The 19,109-nt window shown below is 39.2% G+C and overlaps 1 protein-coding gene across 11 annotated transcripts in view; it reads left to right on the top strand.

The window, feature by feature from the left end:
• UTRN (utrophin) overlaps window positions 1-19,109 on the top strand; it is a 580,332-nt gene that overhangs the window by 440,341 nt on the left and 120,882 nt on the right. For all 11 annotated transcript variants that reach the window (XM_025204844.1, XM_025204843.1, XM_025204842.1 and 8 more), the window contains 4 exons: window positions 8,829-9,097; window positions 10,885-11,031; window positions 13,474-13,552; window positions 18,338-18,398. In XM_025204844.1, the coding sequence (XP_025060629.1) occupies window positions 8,829-9,097; window positions 10,885-11,031; window positions 13,474-13,552; window positions 18,338-18,398 (556 nt within the window). The remainder of the gene's footprint in view (window positions 1-8,828; window positions 9,098-10,884; window positions 11,032-13,473; window positions 13,553-18,337; window positions 18,399-19,109) is intronic.

Raw genomic sequence — 19,109 nt, 5'->3', positions numbered from 1 at the left:
TTCAGCAGGGTGAGGTCCTGATGTTTACTGAAACAGGCAGCCACAGTTACAATACCCATAGTAACAATTAATGTTATTCTCTTGGAAGTCATAACTTTCCCATTTCATGGGCTTTGGAAGAGTATTTTCAAAAACAAAATCTGCCTTCTCCTCTTCAAAACACCCACCCTAAACAAATGTATTATAGTGAATTGTGTAAGCATGTGCTTGGGGTGCACTGGGTTAACACTTGATGATTGCTGCAGTCTCAGTTAGCAGGGAAATGAGAGCTCAGTCTAATAGAAAAAGATTGCCAACTGATTATAATATGACATCTGTGCAGGGTCATAAGTAAACTGAATAACATTAATCCAGTTTTATTAATCTCCTTCAACACCCATGACGTACCTAATCACTATTCAATTAAGGAAATTGCTGTGGTTCAAGAATATTTCATAGATGCTCATGGTATTTAAAATAGATCCTAGCATACCTTTTTCTTTCAAATATTGTCTTTGAAGCTCTCTGATGCTCTTTTATGAAAGGCACTCTACAAAGATTAACTGAATTATACTATAATTTAGTTTTCATATTAGTTATTAGCTTGATTTCAGTTAATTTAAAATCTGTTACATAAAATGTAATTTGCTCTGTGTAGTCTGAAACTATTCAACAGTATCTTAAGGAGTGTCTACATAAGGGCACTCAGGAAAGATGATCTGAATTAATTGAAGGTATGATTCTAAAATGCATTCTTCAAACCCCTTTGTGGGCACTCCAATTGAGAATTAAATTAGCTTTAATTCTTATTCAGGTGAGCAGCACGGGGTGTAATGTCTGGTTCCAAGTGTCATGTGGAAGTGGCAATGTATTTCTGATACTTGGATAAAAATGTGCATCTACTCATTTGCATTGGGACCTCACTGTTGTTCTGAGGCATGCGTTTGGGTGGTCTCTTGCTCGCTATCGGTGTTTAGGCTGCCGGGGCTTGTGTGCTCCAGGGAGGCTGGTGCAAGCAGGGAGCCATGTGGAGTCCAGGTGCGACAAAGAAAGAATGATTCAAATGTGTATTCCATGGCAAAAGCTCAAGAGAGGCTTATTATCACTGACACAGTATGCTAGCTGGTCTCTCTAACAGTGAGCCCAACTCAGTGAAACATCCCAGGACAACGGTAGCAACTTCATGCATTAATAACCTCCCCTAGGTTGCTACAAAAAACAAATCTTGCAGGACCAATATTTATACCCAGAATACCCACGTTTTTGTGTGAACGCTTCTTATCTGTCCGTCTGCCAAGATACCCACTTCTACTTGTCTCTTTGCCAAGTTCATACCTGTCTCCTTTAGTTCTTCCATATCTCAACACCTGTTCTGATGAATTTTACTTTGCTCTTACTACTCTCTTCTTACACCAGCTTCCGCACTCATTAGTACGTTCTCATTTTCTACATCTCTTAGCAAATTGTTCAGAGGTCAGTGGAGACTTAACCACAGTTAGCATAACTGGAAGTGCTACACTCACCACGAAGTTCCACACCTTTTCATCATAAGATTGGATTATTGAAATACACTGTACATTATCTCTGAGATTTTTTTTACATATACAGCAGGTTCTATCCTTATTCCTGTTCTTTCCAGGTGTACCTTACAATACACCTTTAGTGAGTTTGGTCCTGAATTCCTCAGACACTGCCTCTGTTCCCCTGGGTTACTGAAATAAGTTAAATAATCTATGTAGGGTCAGTTCCCATTGCTGCTACCATGGCACCCCCCACCCCTTCCCCTTCAGAGTTCAGTTGCAAGGTGACTGGGAGGAGAGAGCTTTTTTGTGGTTGATCCCCACCTGAGAAATACATTTCCTACTTGAGTTCACCAGAATTTGAATCTGTTAACTTTCTGAGCCCTTTGCATTTGTTTTTCTTGGCCAGGAAAGAATAAGTTGTTTTTAGGGTAGTGAAGGCAAACAGCATTAGTGGGGAAGTGATAAGAATCAGATTAGGATTTGACTGAAGGAAATACCCATGTTAAATGTCCCTTTATTATTGGGCAGTATTTCGCAACAGGAATATGCTACCTGCCTTTTGGTACAAGAGATCTTATATTAACTACAGTGCACTCAACTGGTCTGCCATGCATGATAAGATCTTGTGATACCTTCTGAAATAAAAATAAACTAGCTCCGATTACCATGTCAGTTCTGATATTATTCCTTTAACCACATTGGCCTTATACTGTACCACACAATAACTGGCACTTTGGAAAACAGAGCTTTCACAGTTCAACCGACTTTTCTGCCTGGATTTTCTTATCCCCATGTGTGGGTTTTTTTCTCCTGTCTTCTTTTTGCTCTTTCCAGGGAACATCACCACAAGAGCATGCTTTGCCCTTTTCTTGGCTTTGAATTTTTAGCTTCTAAATACAGTAGACTGATAAACCATCATGCAAGCTCCTGGGTCCTATAGATGAAGGGGATAAGCCACTGAAAACATGTATGACAACAAAGCTAAAAACATGTATCCATGTTGCATAGTATAAAATTTAGAAGAGTATAATTAATTGCTTCCAGACTGTTAGATCAAGGGCATTGTTACAACTAGCGTCCCAAATCCATTAACAATTAAGAAGTTACAGTCCGTGAAAAGAGCGGAAAAACAAAATGTGTTTTCTTTCCATTGGGTTCTCAACAGTATGGCTTTCCTCAAATTCTGGCCTTAAAATTCCATTTATATGTGCAAGGAGTTGGGTTAAAAATTAAAAAAAAAAAAAAAAAAAAGTCAGAAGATGGCACTGATATAATGAGCATTTCATAAACTTGAAGTCTTTGCAGCATGCATGTGTACTGCATGACGTTGCTAAAGTGCTCACTTCCAAGTTACAGGAAGATTATTCTTAGCAAAGGTTATTTTGATGAACATATCCCTTTAAGTTAAGTGTTCACCATCTGTTCTACCCTTTTAATTATAAATTTAGAAAATACTGTAAATCACAAGAAATATTAAGTATTGGTCATTTACATGCATAATTTTTGTTGGCAGGCTTCAGGCATATTTTCATGTTTTAGATTTAAATAATAGTAAAACTTTTTTTCTCTTTCTACATAATTGTCATTAACTGAGTTCCCTGATGCAAGCATTGTATTCATCCAGGGAAGAATTTTCTAGAAAGGGCTTAAGCTTACTATTTTGTTGAATGGATGGACATTGAAATGTTTCCTGTTGCACCCAGTTTTACCAGGGCACTGGTTTTATGTGTTACCATACATCCACGTATTGAAACCAGCTGGTTGGTAGGGGGCCTGAAAGAAGAGTCCATTTGGCTACTGGTGTTTTTGGAGAAAGGGGACTTTGGAAAGTGAGAATGAAGAGCCCACATCCCATTTGAAAGCTGTTCGATTGTGTTCCTAAATCCCTACAGCACCTTGAAACAGTTGTGTTAAAACTTTAGTTCCAACCTACCTTGCATTTTTATGAACGCCTCTATGGCTGATTGAAGAGGTGGTAAGATTATGGCACTGCAGAGATAAAAGCTAACTGCCTATATTGTGCTTCCCGATTCAAAGATCTGCTTCAGCCTGGACTAGTAAAGCTGAAAAATTCTTAACCATTTGATGCCTATTTAACTTGAAATGGTCTCAGTAAAGTCACTAGTGGATGGGTATGTAGCAGATTGACAAGGAAAAGAAGTGGCCATATGCACCAGCTGGTAGTTGGTGTGGGAATCCTTTGTGTGGCATTTTGTACAGTGGCAGCTTGAACATGGGAAGAATTATTGAAGCTGAGAGCATGATGGCAAATGTTATAATTGTTAAGTTGTCATCAGACATACCAGTTTGTTTACTCTGTGGAGGCCAGTGTGTGCTCAGAGCCTTATTGATTTTTTGACCTGTAAACTATCCTTTGACTAAGCTTGGAAATGTTACCCAAACACTTCACCACTTCCACCCCCAAGGGAGCTGGAGCAACAGTGGTCAGGGTTCACTGACACTTGGTTACAAATATTCCACAAGCCACCAAAGTCTGTGTGAGGTCTCTCTTTAAGGCAAAGAGTGCAGCTGATTTGATTGATGACAAGTGGCCTTTAAAAAAAATAAACTCCAGAATTAGCAGAGCCCAACTACATAGTAAACTAGCCTCGATATAGCAAAGTATAAACTGTAAACCAGATGAAATAATGTCAAACGTTTCTTAAAATACACAGAGACATGCTGGGGAACCTTAAAAACTTCAGAGCTCAAAAACGAATCTGAAATACGAATCTGAAATAGCTATACTACTAGGGTATACCTCCAGGCCGTGTGACATTGGATCACCCACAGAATCTTGCCTGTTTTGTTTTGCAGAGAAAAAGTGTCCTGTATCCCTCTCATATATCCTTTGTGGAAGGACAGCTCCAGTGTCTTCGGGGAGTAGCCAGTCATGGGCATTTGTACCACTAAAATCCTGATTGGTCTTTGGTGGAGGAATATGAGGCCCTCATATCTTCCAACAATATATCAAGCAGCAGCACAGGGCCACCTCCTGCGCTGCCTAGAGTCACTAGGGCTTAGGGGTTTCTCAGTCATGCTGCTTTTTTCTAGAATGTCTTCTTCATTAGGGATTGGAAAGTAGAGAAGGCAGGGTGAGTCAGAAAGCAACTCTGTGGCCTCTAAGGATCTCTCTTAGAGTGAGTGCTTTAGGGAGCTGGTGTAGAGGTAGTATAGCAATACTAGAGGAGAAGAAAGAGTCAGGCTTCCTATTTTCTTAGTTATCTCTATTTTGCAAAAATATTGTGACCTTTATTTGAGAACATAACACTTTTTTGCGAAATAGAAATAATATTTACTGAACAAAATAGTAAGCGACTTTCTAATAGTTATATTTTTCTGAGGTTATTTTCAAAAATAGAAACTTATGCATAAGCTTTAGATTAATTTTCTGAGCAGCTCAAATGTGCAGTTTTGCAGGACTTGGGGTTTCATGTTCTTCTCTAGTGCTTCAATTTTCTTCAGTCCCAGTATAATTGTCTTGACCTCTCGGTGAGCATCTGCTGGGAAATTTCATCTTCCAGTGTCAGGAGACATACATTACAAGTATCCTTCTCATTTCCCCCTACTGAAGACCATACTCTGCTCTTTCCAGAAATACTCACCATACACAAACTCAGACTCCAGATATTCAGTGCTCTGTGCTTCTAGCAATTGTCATCTTCAGAATAAAAGCAATGTCATTTATCCTACGGCCTTTTTTTCTCACTCAGTCCTTATCTTTTTTTTTCAATTATATTTTCTTTGATGTCAAGAACTTTCAGTGCTGAGAGAAGAAAAACCAAATAGGTTAAGATGAAAATGATGAACTACCCCCCTTTTTTGCTGTATATACAATAGATATTTAAGCTATGAGAAACTGGTGGCATTCTGTATCAATGTCTGCATGACTGGTTCCTTTGAATTTGCCTATTTGCTAAATTTTTGCAGAAGCCAGTTGCTTCACATTCTCTAAAGTTCCTGTCCCTGTGTAGTAGTTTTTGTCACAAGCAAGTTTTTGCAAGGGTTTTTAGAGACTCAAGAGAATACTTATCATTCATGTGATGCTAAGGACATAATCATGTGATGACAGTACTTTTGGATTCTTCTATTTATAAGCTTGACAGTATTGTATTGTGCTTGCTTAAATGTGCTGAAAGTGCTCATCATAATGACAGTGTTATTTGTGCCCATTGCATTCTACTGCAAAGCCTCACTGAACGGTACAAGAACAAACATATTTGATATAATTGTGGGGAGGGACATTAATTCACCTACAGTTCTGGCATGCACTGTAAAGAAGAGAACAACACAGTATAAATCAAGTCTGGCTATAGTAGCATAGAAACAGACCACCAGTCCCAGTCAACCTCAGTGACTAAGGAATGCAAAGGTATGGGGGCTTTAGAAAGCCAAGCCAAAATAACAAAACAACTTCTAGAGCAGCCTAACTTATTCAAAATGAACCCATGCATAATACTTTTTCTGCTTACATAATATTAAATCCCTTTTGCTTGTCTTTCCATTTTATTCTAAATCTCAGTTTAAAAAGGTTAAATTCTATTTCAGGTCATCATCATCATCAGAAATGTAGAAGAAAAATTGTTACATTCATCACTCTAAGTTTAACCAGAGATGCTTATTAAAATAATGTTGTGCCCCATTAGTAGTGGATATTTTTGTTTTCATTTTCCTGACTCCAAGGTCAGTTATTAATATCTTTCCTCTCTGATAAACAGATGGTCTGATGAATATAGAGCTTTTCTAGCTTTTTGAGCAGCTGCTGAAGTCGAGATAATGTAATAAGGACCATAAAAAAACCAACCAAACAACAACAAAAAACCCCAACAGAGTCTGATCAATCAGAAGAGTTTATACTAAGTGAAGACAAAGCAACAAACTGTACAGTGTTTTTGTTACGAGTCGAAAGGAGTTGTATACAACTGCCAGCTTGTTTAATGACAGTTATGAAAAGATTTCGTACCCTAAGGAAATTTGTCATTGTTAAATCATCCTTTATAATGATCTGTAGTTCTAAACTGTACAACACATTTCTCTGCAGATGTGAACTACACTTTTAAAAAATCATGTTCTTTTTTACATGTTGGGTTATCACAGTGGCACAAACATTCATACAGCGCACAGTCTGAAATGAATGGATGCTGAATGGGTTTTATAATCTCCATGGTAAACGTGTTTTTAAGGCAAGTTTTCAAGCACTTCTGAGGCATTTTGAAAATTAACCCATCTCAAAACATTATTAATGCAGCTACTGCTTTTTAAATTAAAAAATGCGTTAGTTGCCCTCACACGCACAGAACTTGTCAAAGGTCTCCAAAATGCCTTGTGTTTTATTTTGTTATATTCTTATTACCACACCTCTTGTCATATGAGAGGAAAGGGAAGTCAAACTGCCTGTCCCTTGCTTTTGATGCCACAATTACCATCACATCATAGTTGGCTGATATATCGTTATGATATCTTCTCCTAATACATGTAGTGTACTTCACTGATTTCTGTACCCAACTGCTGTTCTCATGCAGTTTGTCTTCTAGTTAGACTGGATAATAGGCCTCCCTTGAGCTGACTGTTAGCCCTACTTTCAGGCAACCAACATAGAGCTCACAGTGAGTTTCTACCATTTTCCCTGAAGTTTTAAGACACTAGGTAACTTGTGCATTTTAAATTATCACTTGTTATCTGACCTGAAGAGTTGAGGTCTTTTTGCTGAGCAGCATGTGATGATTCACAGCCACCATTATCACCTTATGTGGGTCTTTAAACCCTCTTGGCTGAGTCCACATGAGCATGTTTCCCTAGGGACAAGAAGCAGCAGCACACCTTGTGCCTTTGTTACTTGTCCCTGGAGAATGCCTGTGCCATTCGCCCTCTGGAGTGCAACAGGTTACCATGGGTGGGGTAGGGGAGGCTGGGGTCAACACTGGGTTGGCTCCAGAAGCCTTACCTGGCAGGGTCCTGGGGGCCTCAAGGCTGCAGCAGTGGCAATCCTGCTGCTTGGAGCTTGGCCAGCAGCTGGAGCATGGCTCCAGCTGGTTGGCTTCGGTTTTGGGTGGCATATGCTGCTGCTGCTCTTTTTTTTGCGCAGGTTTTTTGACTCTGCAATCTCCTGGGGTGAAAAACCCCCCTGCGCTGCCACCTTGCAGTGTGGAGAACAACTGCAGTTGTGTCTGCGGTGCTACATGCCACAAGGCTGTGCATGTCTGGACGCGGCCTTGAAGAATTTGCTATTTTTTTTTAACCCTGAAATGTTCTTAGTTATATAACAGCATCTTAGTATTTTCTAAATAAAACCTGAAATGATTTTGTTGTACTACAAAGCAGTTATTTGCAAGTGCATTATCCAGGTAAAACAAATGTAAAATATTTACAGCATTTTTTTTGTAACAGCAGTAACATACACACACACAAATTATTTATTTTAAAGTAGTCCCAGAACTTTTAAAATTACATTTCCTCTTTGTCACTGAATTCTAATCAATTCAAATTACTCTTGAAAAGGTGATAACAGGTCCCAAATATTAACAGTTCCAAAATTAATTAAAATGAAAACTCCCTTGCTATCTCCAAGTAATCAGATAATCCATCATTGTCCTTCTTGTATAAAAGTATGGTCTTTAACACTACATTTTGTCTGAAAGTTTTTAGATTATTTCTTTCTCCTTTTTGTTAACGTCTCTTCAGAAGTCTGGGGTAGAAACTAATCTCATAACTTTTTCAGTTTCAGCCCATTTCCATTCACAGAAATGTGTTTTTTGGGTATTCTTGCTGAGATTTTCAGTTCTAAACTTGCAGTATACCATGAAAATGGCTTAAATATGACATTAATATAAAATGATTATTGCAGAACTGCTGAAGTACTTTAGATGCACTGAGAAAGTGTCATTCACTTTGCCAAAGAGATAAAACAGCAAAATGACGAGCAGGAAGGGGAAGAGGAAGGAGAGGTTCATGAACAGGGGCAGTGAGGTAGCATGTAGATTATTCTTGCAGGTTCAAGCAGAGGAAAATAATCTTTTCCTCACCCCCGCTCCCACCCCTGCACAGGTAGCACACATAGTAATAATCAGCCTTAGGCTTTTGTAGTCCATAATACATGGAAATGAGCAATGACTTTTTAGCAATTAACTTAGCTACATTGTGTGTTTTTATTTGTCAGCATGGGCATTTTTGTAATTTCAAAGAGACTCTGCAGGGTAGCAATGAGCTGTGGACAGCTCAGATAGAGACTTACTGAATTACACACCTCACAATATTTAATCTGCTCAGTCAACCGTGCATATATGAAAATACCCCAAACTACTGAATTTCTCTTTTTTTCCACTTCAGAGTTGACCCCTGAAGAGAAAGCATTGAGGATTGCCAAAGCTATGCGTAAGCAGTCCTCAGAAGTAAAAGAGAAATGGGAAAGCCTGAATGCCAGTGTCAACATCTGGCAGAAGCAAGTAGATAAAGCCTTGGAGAAACTGAAGGACTTGCAGTGTGCCATGGATGACCTTGATGCTGACTTGAAAGAGGCTGAGAATGTGAGGAATGGCTGGAAACCAGTAGGAGATTTAGTGATTGACTCATTGCAGGATCACATTGAGAAAACTACAGTAAGCATGGAATTCTTTGTGAATATAGTTTTCTTTTTATTAGCCTGGCATGGGACTCTAAACACTAAATTCTTTCTCACTTACTACATATGATACATGTGCCCATGAACACAGTTTAAGTATAGAAAGAGTTGCATAAGATCTATTGTTGCGTTATAGATAAGATTGCTCACATGCATTCCTGAAAAATGAAATAATTGAACTTCAAGACAACTGCAAGTTAAGGCAACTGTAACAACTTCATGCACATTCTTTGGCACCCAAATATTGTTCCTATCCAGAAACACTTGGTCCTTCAGCTCCATCAGAAAAATCTTTAATTCTGGCATGCGGGCACCCACAGTGCAACTGATGAAATCCACACTCAGGTCATGACATTATCTCTAATCTTAGTATTTACATTTGAAGTTGCTAATGGAAGAATTCAGGGCCTTGAACTGTGATCGCTTTTCAGTAATTCCATCTTTATATGTATCTCAAAGCTTTGTGCAGATGTTTAATTATTTGTAAGTAATGTATTTGGCTGCTTCATTTCACGCATGTTTACACAAGCGTCCTTTTTTCCAAAGTTTTTCTCTGACTTTCAGGTTAAACAGAACCTAAAAACTTTAAGCCAGATTAGTTAAAATAATTTGCATCCAGACTGCTGTTAGTTTAAGAAGAGTAAGGCATTGATCCCTCTTTCTTTTTTATTTTAATATAGATACGAAAGCAAGTTCTAGCATGTTGCTCCATGTGTTAAGAAGCAGTTTGTCATATCTTGATGGCTTTTCTGTAAAAGAGGGTAAAGCAGTGTCTATTAAATTGTCATTGCTGTGATAAACAGAGACATCTGCTAGAGTCATAGGAGCCTCTTGGCAGTCAGAAACCAAATTCTTCCCCTCTTGCCAGTAGGTGCCTCATGTTAATAGAACAGATTAGAGAGAGTTTCAGAGGAAGAAGTAGTAATTGAATTGTCCAAAAAACTCTTTTCTTGTTCCAGTTGTTTTTTCCCTTGTTTTGTAATGTTTAGCGGGCCCTTTGTAACATCAACCCATTACTTCCACCTGGTCACAGCAAGAAAGGCATTGAATGCATCTTTTCAACCATAACAAAAACCGCTTCAATTTTGTTTTAATATTATATTTAGTTTAGTTTGATTCAGAAAACCTTCTTCTGCTTAGTTTTTAATCATTTTAATAGTTTTAACTCTGCAGTGTGAATTGCTGATGCAGTTCAGTATTGTATTCCTTTACCTAGGAAGATGCACAGCTTTGTGCTTTGCTAATTCAATAATAAAGTCTCTGAAGAGTTTTTGTCAGCAGCCTTCCACTTGGGAACAATAATTACTTTTATTTAATAAATTTGCTTAAGAATCCTTCATATAGATCTTCATTAGTAAAACTCATAATGGGGTATCACATCATTCTGGTATTTATTGAATGAAATGTAGTCATTCTGCACAGGGCTACATAAAACCTAGGCACCTCTAAAATTTAATATATACCCTGTTTGAAGGCTTATGTTGCACATAAGTTGTGGCTTTATCTTATGCACAGGTATGGGAAGAATGAAGTTTTATAGCTAGGGGTAATACTTTAGAGCCAAGATAACTGAAATAAAAGAGCTTTTTTTTCCACAGTGTGCTAGTTGGAGTTACATTCTTTGCATGCAGTTGTTTTAGCTTTTTCATGTCACAATACCATATCAGTCACAACCAAATATAGATTTGTATTGGTTTGGTGTGCCAGTTTTCACTTTGTTCTGTAAAGTAGTGGTCACGCATAAATATGCATGTGTTCTTTCAGGCTTTTAGAGAAGAAATTGCACCCATCAACTTGAAAGTTAAAACAGTGAATGATTTATCCAATCAGCTCTCTCCACTTGACCTTCATCCATCATTAAAGATGTCTCGCCAACTGGATGATCTTAATATGCGCTGGAAACTTTTGCAGGTATTCCCTTATTCTGAAGATAGCAGGGGAATGCATCATTTGTACTCTTCTTTGTCGTCTTAGGAAACATTACCATTTTTCCTCATTGCTCTCTAGACTGGGTTACCATCGTGACAAAAGCAATGAAAGGAGCGGTCTTTACCTCACTGTCTTGACCAATTCCATTTCTGCTTTCTTGGCAGTTCACTCAAGACATTGCATTAAACTCTGGAGATTAGATGTATTTGTATCTATATGTTAACAATATTTGTACCAATTTGTATGCTGTGGAATAACTCTATAAATCATAGTTACTGAGACCTGTCAAAGTTTGCCCAGATACTTGTATTGTCTTGCCACCTATGTAAAAGTGGATTTTTTTGAACATCCAGTTTCCACAAGGGACTTTTGATATATGATTTGAATGTTGATAGTCTAGGATGACAGGGGTGGGGAAAACTAGGTTTGCATAGAAAAAGAAAGGGAGAAATGAAGTAGATTCATATTACACCTATATATTGGATTGGTGCTTGAATGATCTGGGACTTTGAAGTTAGGCAAACTTGGTTTCACATTGAATGAATTAATGAGGTTTCCCAGGTCATTCAAGTCACTTCAGGAATTTTTTCACTGGTTCTCGCAGTGAACCATCATCACATACATTATTTAATTATTTATTTTCAGTCTTCTGTTTCCTTTCCTAACTTTCAAGCCCTCCATCGCAACACACACGGTGGGACAAAGAATTGGTTACAAAAAAATGAACGATAAAATGGGAGGAATTTGTCTTGTCTTTGACTGTGAGAACCTGCAGAACTCAGAGAAGTAAGCTTCTAGGCTAGTAGGCTAGAAGCAGCTTGTCTCAGGAGTCAAAGTTAATAATAGACGTGCACCGATACATCGGTCTGTATCATATTGGCACCAATAAAAGGAAAATTGACATTATCAGCAATTCGCTTTTTTTGGCTGATGTGGCTGATAATGTCACTGGTAAATGCCATGTGCATGGGTGTGGGTGCAGCATGCATGCGGCCAGGAATGCAGCCTGACAGCTTGGAGAGCAGCATCTGGTTGGTCAGTCTGGGGGGGGAAAGGGGCATGCTAGGGGGTAAATTGAGGCCCCTGTGGTGAGGGAGGGAGTGGGGGTGGGGCTGTAGCAGGGGCACAGGCAGGTGTTGCCCAGCTGGGGTGGGCCAAAGGATGGAGTCGCAGCTCATCTGGGGGGGGCTCCTGCCACTGTGCACACCCCTGGGGGAGGCATGAGGGTGCATGTGCCCCCTGGATCTGTGCACGGGGCAGGGTGGGCTGCTCACTGTGGGCTGGGACCAAGGGCTGCACCTGATTTTTCCCAGTGGGGAGAGTTGGGCCGGGGTTGTGCTTGGGGCAGGAGGTGGTGGGGGAGCTACAAGGGAGCTGTGCCAAATTATGGGATGGCTGTAGCCTCACCGCTATAGCCCCCCCTCCCAGCACCGCCACCGCCCACCCCAAGCGCAGCCCTGGTCCAGCCCCACCCATGGGGGAGAGCCTGGCACAGCCTCCGGCCTCAAGCACGTATTCATGGGGTGCACCCCCCCCATGCCTCCCCCGGGGATATACATAGTGGCAGAAGCCACCCCTCCCCACCTTCCATGCCCCCCATGACTCCTGGATGAGCCGCAGCTCAGTCCTGTGCCCTTCCCTGTCCTGTGCTACCCTAGTCTCAGCCCTACTCCCTTCCTCACCACAAGGACTGTAATCTGCCCCCCTCCCATGATCTTTCCCTCCCCCTCCACCCCTGTCCCTTCCCCCCAACAGACTTACCACCTGGGTGCTGCTCTCAAAGCTGCTGGGCTGCATATCAACAATTGGAGTGGTACTGGCCGATGTGGCTGGTCAACACTCGGCCATTGACCATCAGTATTGACCCAAAAAATCTTTATTGGTACACCGCTAGTGATTAACATTTTTGAAGCCTCTCTCCTTGTCTCTTTAAATGAATTTGGTGTCAAAATGTTTTTTCTGCCTTAAAGAGATTTAACTGAACAGCCAATACCCCACTGTATATACTAGTGTAGTTTAATTAGTAAACCAGGAGGAAGTCTGTCAGCCAGAAAATCAGCATGCTCCAAGATGGTTCTGTCTTGTAAAGGCAGCCGTAAGATCAATATGATCAAAATGAGGCCTGCTGACTATAAGCATTTGGATAAAGGAAGAAATGGGGAACACGTGAATTTCAGTGGTCAGCTTTAGTCACCATGAAACTATTATGGTTTGTTATTGATCTGTATCACTAACACCAGAGTAGCATTACCTTGCATTTTTAAGAGAAAGACACCAGATGTAAATAGGCTGAGTAAATAAATCTATCTAGTAAATATATTTTAATGTATTTAGCTAAAAGTGCATGGAAACTGCTGTTTTTATTTTGGCTCTTGCTTTCCAAAATAAGGGAATTCCTAGTAAATGTTGTATGTGTCTGTATAGGTATCAGTAGAGGATCGCCTTAAACAGCTACAGGAAGCACATCAGGATTTTGGGCCTGGATCTCAACATTTTCTCTCCAGTAAGTAATTCTAATAAACTAATAAATCTGAGACAGTAGCTTTCTCTCCAGTCACCTTTCAAGTGATGATGCCATTGACTAATTTCAGTCTGGGCTTCACTCAGGAATGGATTTACCTCCTCCTGGCTGTGTCTACACAAGACGCTTTACTGCACAGTAGACTAATCTACTGCTCAGTAAAGCATCACTGTCTACATGTGCAGTAAATTAGTCCATGTGCAGTTAGTAAATTTACTGCACAGTAAAGCCAAGTAGCATTAATTGCATGTGTAGACGCACCCTCTGTCTGCAGTAATGGTCCCCTCTTCTTAACCGTAGTGAGACTCTCAACACTGCTCCATGCTCATGGGTCACTTTTATGTGTCTCCGTGCATTTTGATTCTATACCTGCCTACCTATTTACCAAAGTTCAGGTGGCTGTTAATTCAGGCCTATCCTAAATTTTGAGAGGAGTATTGCAAAGTAATCATAGCACTCTTGATGTAGTATCAAGAAGTGCTTTAAGATAGACGGAAAGTGAATAAATACATTACTTGACTTATATTGAACTTTCACTTCATAGATCTCAAGGCATTGCATACTAACATATGCCCAATAGGATAAACCAGATAACCTAACTAATTTAAAAAAGCTAAATACCTACTGGACCCTGTCAGCATATATAACCTATGTGTTCTTATTTAAAATCTGCAAGTATCCATGATAAGAAGGCAGGTGCCTAACATACAAGTTGGTGCATTCACTTAAAAAAATACAAGCCCCATATGGGGCAAAGCTTTCTTAGAGCAGTAGTTCCAGAAAGGTTTCTGTTGGCAGGCTGGTAAAATTTAAAAACAAAAGGGTTGCTGGTTAATTGCTACTTAACCCTTTCTTTAGGTGAGCTGAACTACTGAACTCAGGCCTGCTAGTTACTTTAACCCAGATCCTTAGTGCAGAGAAAAGAACTTTAATGCTTTCTCCAAAAAAGAAACAATAAAGGAAAAGGCATCTAGTACTGTTGACTGGTGCCAGATTGGAAGTCTAGCAATCTAGCAATTATCTGCATTATTAGTACAGTTCAAGAAGCATAAGGGTCAAACTTTCCACACAGTCTTATGAGTTTGCATCAGCTTTATACTGAATGGCCTTCTCCCAGCTTGGTATGATGTCAGTCTCCAGACTGTTCATTCAAGGTATCTGCCAACCAGTGGATCCATCTTTGGTGACTGACTTTATGATGTCCACCAGAACAGAGACAGGTATAGGCCATAAAATGTTAGGCTTCACTGTTCCTCTGTTTGCTTCAAGAGGCAGTTCAGATCTTGCTTATCTTTTTACCAACTCCTTTTCTCCTCTCCCCCACCCCAATCCTCATAATTATTATAAAAGAAGAAAGAAAAAAAAAAGTAGTGCTTCTCTGGTGAAAAACTTGCAGAAAAATTCCTGATTGAGAGAGTGATCATGGACAGTGTTAAAGGAAATACCTACAACTTTTGTTTAATGAACTACTTCTGTAACATTTGGAATAAGTAGCTTTAAAAGGAAAGCAACAAAACTAGTATTAAGTCAGGAAAAATAAAAGTCTCTCAGCCTGACAGGTTGAGGTAGTGCATATTCCAAACAAATTTTTCGTACTCACTTTACCAGCCAGAAACACCATCCAACAGTGAAGAACAAGCAGGGTTGTAATTTGGTTAAAATAACCTCAAAACCTAAAAAAAAAAATTCCTAAGATTCAAGGCTTGATTTATTTGATACTGTGAAAGTTTTATTCTAAAAGTTTCACCCTTCATTGAAGAGGACAGATCTTCAGTCTGTATTTGATTTAGGAGCAGTTATTTTAGATTTGCTTTTTCCTATTTTCAGCCCACCTTGTCCCCTGGCTCCATGTCCCTTTCTGTCAACCTGTAGACCACAGCTAGTGCCATTTCCTGTGGGCAAATCCCCCGCACCTCTCTTTAACGTCCCCTTCTCTCACCTTATCTGTTGATTCCTCTTCTCTCATTTCCTTCCTCCATGTTCCAGCACCTTCCAGTATCTGCTGAACCTTATTCCCCCACCTATCAGCGTTTACCTTCAGCAAAATTTGACGTCATACAGATAGTTGCTATTTGTCTGAATGCCAAACTTGGATTCATCCACTCACTACTATACAGCTGCATGTGGCAGGTGGGCAGTATGACAAGCTGGTCATTCCTTATTCCACAAAATATATTGTGATACAGCAATGTACATAGGTTATCACAGCTAATGCTCTATCCTTTTGTTGATCTGTTTCTCTCTTGCCACCAATACTGTATAAAAGAGGAGAGCAGTTGCAATCTAATGTTATCTTTTGCAACTTGTAACTGATAACAGTTATTTTCCTATTGGAAAGTTTATCTATTCCTGTTATTAAAAATAGATGTTAAAACATCTACCTTTGGAATAGTTCCATTATTGCATAGAAAATCCATTATTGATTAGAAAAAAATGTTACGTTACTATCTGCAAACCTCAACAATTTGATTTTTCTTTAATCTTCATTTATTTTCCATCCATAGGTTCATTTCTCTGTACTTCATCTTTTGCATTCTTTGTTACATTAATGTCCATCAATCAGTATCTCCATATGCTTTGCTTTGTTTCAGCCTGCTGTACTCCTGAACCAAAGCTTTCAGACATCCTGTTTAATGCATCCCTGAACTGCATCCAAACTTTTGATAATATCTGCAGTGTTCATATTGAGTGCCAGAATCAAGAATTACTCTGTTCATCTTCCACCAAAAAAAGTGATTTAAAACAAAGGGGGGAATTCATCTTTGTTAGAGGCTCATATAGCACAGGAAACTGTGAATGGTTTTACTGAGCTTACTTTTTAATCAGTGCTATATCACTTGATCTATAGGAGGCAGAGACTGAAAGAAATCCATATGATCATCTAGTCCATCTCCCTGCCAGTATACCAAAAATCCCTCCCTCTTGTACCATAAAAGTTGAATCTAAACTGAAAAACAAAACAGCCCTTGTGATCAGTTGGTGATCAGCAGATTGGAGCCCTGGTTCTCAAGCCACAGGGTACTTCCAATTTGCCAGTCATCAACTGTTTATTGGCTGGCTCTGGGGATCACACAACAGCTCGAACTGGCCCCATGGATCCCTTGAGCCAGCTCATCTGGGATTTTGATAATGATCTCAGGCTTCCCCTGCACTGACAGGTATGGCACAATAGGGATCTGATTGCTGATCCCAAAATCACACCTGTCACACTCGTATGGCGTGGCAGGAGGTGTGATTTGTTTGGATTGTGGATTCAATATCTTTACATCTTTGAGCAAACATTTGTCAATGGCCATAGTAATTGTAACTTTTCTTCAGAATGTATGAACCAGCCACTTGCTCAGATGTCTTTCCTTCAATGATTTTTTTTATTTATAACTTTTTTTCATATATATTTTTTTACCTTGATGCTATGCAGTGCTTAACTTGTCCAGCCCTGTGGGCCAGATGAGTAGTTCAGGGCTGGTCCACGGGCCTGATCTGGCATGGAGAGAAGTGTCATTTGGACCATAGGGCTCTCCAGGGGTCTGGAAACTTGCTGACAGGATGAGAGGAAACAGAGTTAGTTGCTGCAGCTCCAGGAGCTGTGGCTCCAGAGGCTGCAGCAATTAATACTGCTGTCACTTCACCACCAAATTTCTGGACCTGTGGAGAGCCCATGAGCTGAATGACATTGGTCCATGGGCTATCTGCTGGTCATCCTGGATGTAGAGAGAATCTGTTTGTTCAGTAGATTTTTCTATTATCTGTGTAGAGGTTTAGTCCATTTTTCATAGATATTTGAATGGGGGTTTCATGTCTCACTGTAGCAATACAGTTGTCAAAATTTGGCTTGTATAGTTCATTATTAAATTCTCTACACTCTCATCATTAATGTCAGAAATAGTTTTTCAAGAATCACATATCACTTGCTTCTATATTGAATATGGTAAAGTGAATTTCCTTTACACTGCAAACTATAATCACATGCCAGTTTGGTTATGTTCTCTGTGGAGATATACACACCCACGTTCTCTTACCACATCGCCACTTAAAAGTTACCTGCCAATTTTCCCATTCATCTGAATTCCTCACCTCCTGTTATCTCTGGAGATCTTTAGATCACCATACTTGTATTGTATCATATGTAGTGCATTTTTCCCTGTATAGATTTGTTGTTGGGCTGCTTGGCATTACAGATGGTCTACATTGATGTTTCAGACTTGCATACATTTCTGCAAAACTTACTGATCTATAGCAAAGAGAGCATTAATCAGTATTAATTTGGATTGCAAATACAAGATTGCAGTTATAACTAATAATAAATGTTGCTGCTATGTTACCTTTTCATTATATTGTGGGGTCTAAATTATGGTAATGAAGGCACTTATTTCCAAAGCTTAAAGCTGCTCATAATTTCTAGATCCCATTGGAGGAAGTAGAGAAGCTAGTTTGTTAGCCTGCTCTGAATGTATGGCTTAATCAGCTACCATTTATAATCCTTCTTTAGAGTGAAATCACCATATTCGTTTATTTTATGTTTTGCTTGTCATCAAATAGATGGCAAGCACTGCCTGATTATATTGCCATTGTTTTCTCCAGCTGATTAGCTGATTTTCTAATTACTGAAAGCCCGACTGCAAAATTATAGTAATTCCTATTTAATTTATTAAATCAAGGTCTAATTTTAAAAGAAACAGTTGCTTTTTTGCTTGTTTGCTTGCTTTTTTTTTTCAGGATAGGTGCTACCTAATTACCACCTCATGTCTTTTTTTTTTTCCCCCCCAGCTTCAGTTCAGCTTCCATGGCAGAGATCTGTTTCACATAACAAAGTGCCCTATTACATCAAGTAAGTTTGTATTGGTTCTCATTTAGTTTCATTAAAGAAAGCAAGAAGTCTTATGGATTCAGCCTGATATTAATCTGGTGTTATAGGATCAATAGAAATGTTATCAAAATAACCTGCTTAATGTATCAAGCTGGATATACTATATATTATACTTCCAATGTTTTTGTACAAGATGATTAGAAATACGTAACAAGCATCCAGCCAAGAAGCTCCAGTTCAGCACAATATTTAAGTATATTCGTTTCATTAGGCACATTGAAATCTATCAGGTGGGCGGGAGGGGGAGAGAGGAGTGAGACTAGGAGATATTTAGATGCATAAAGTTAAGCACATGTTTAAGAAGCTTACTTATTCAGACACAAAGGAAGTAGATTTGTTTTCATGAGAGACTGAATCCATTACATAACTACAGTACCAAGTCATTTAATGACACACAGTTAATAGAAGTAATTTTGTGATTGACAAGGGAAAGCGCATGCTTTCTAGTTGAATATTTCTCATTTTTCTTTTTTTGCATTTAACCACATGTTGATTCGTGGCTTAGCTTTTTCCTTAGCTTTTGAAAGTCCTCCCATTGCATAAAATTAATCTGTGATGAATAAAATTGTACAAATCCTGGCTTCCTTTGAGAGATTAATTTTGTAAAGAATAGAAATAATTCCTTATGAAGATATGGGGCATAATTTGATGCATTTTAGTGGCAAAACTGTG

This window comes from Alligator sinensis, unplaced genomic scaffold (genome assembly GCF_000455745.1).
Source record: "Alligator sinensis unplaced genomic scaffold, ASM45574v1 scaffold153_1, whole genome shotgun sequence".
NCBI classification, from domain to species: domain Eukaryota; kingdom Metazoa; phylum Chordata; order Crocodylia; family Alligatoridae; genus Alligator; species Alligator sinensis.
This window is presented reverse-complemented; position numbering and strand designations above follow the sequence as displayed.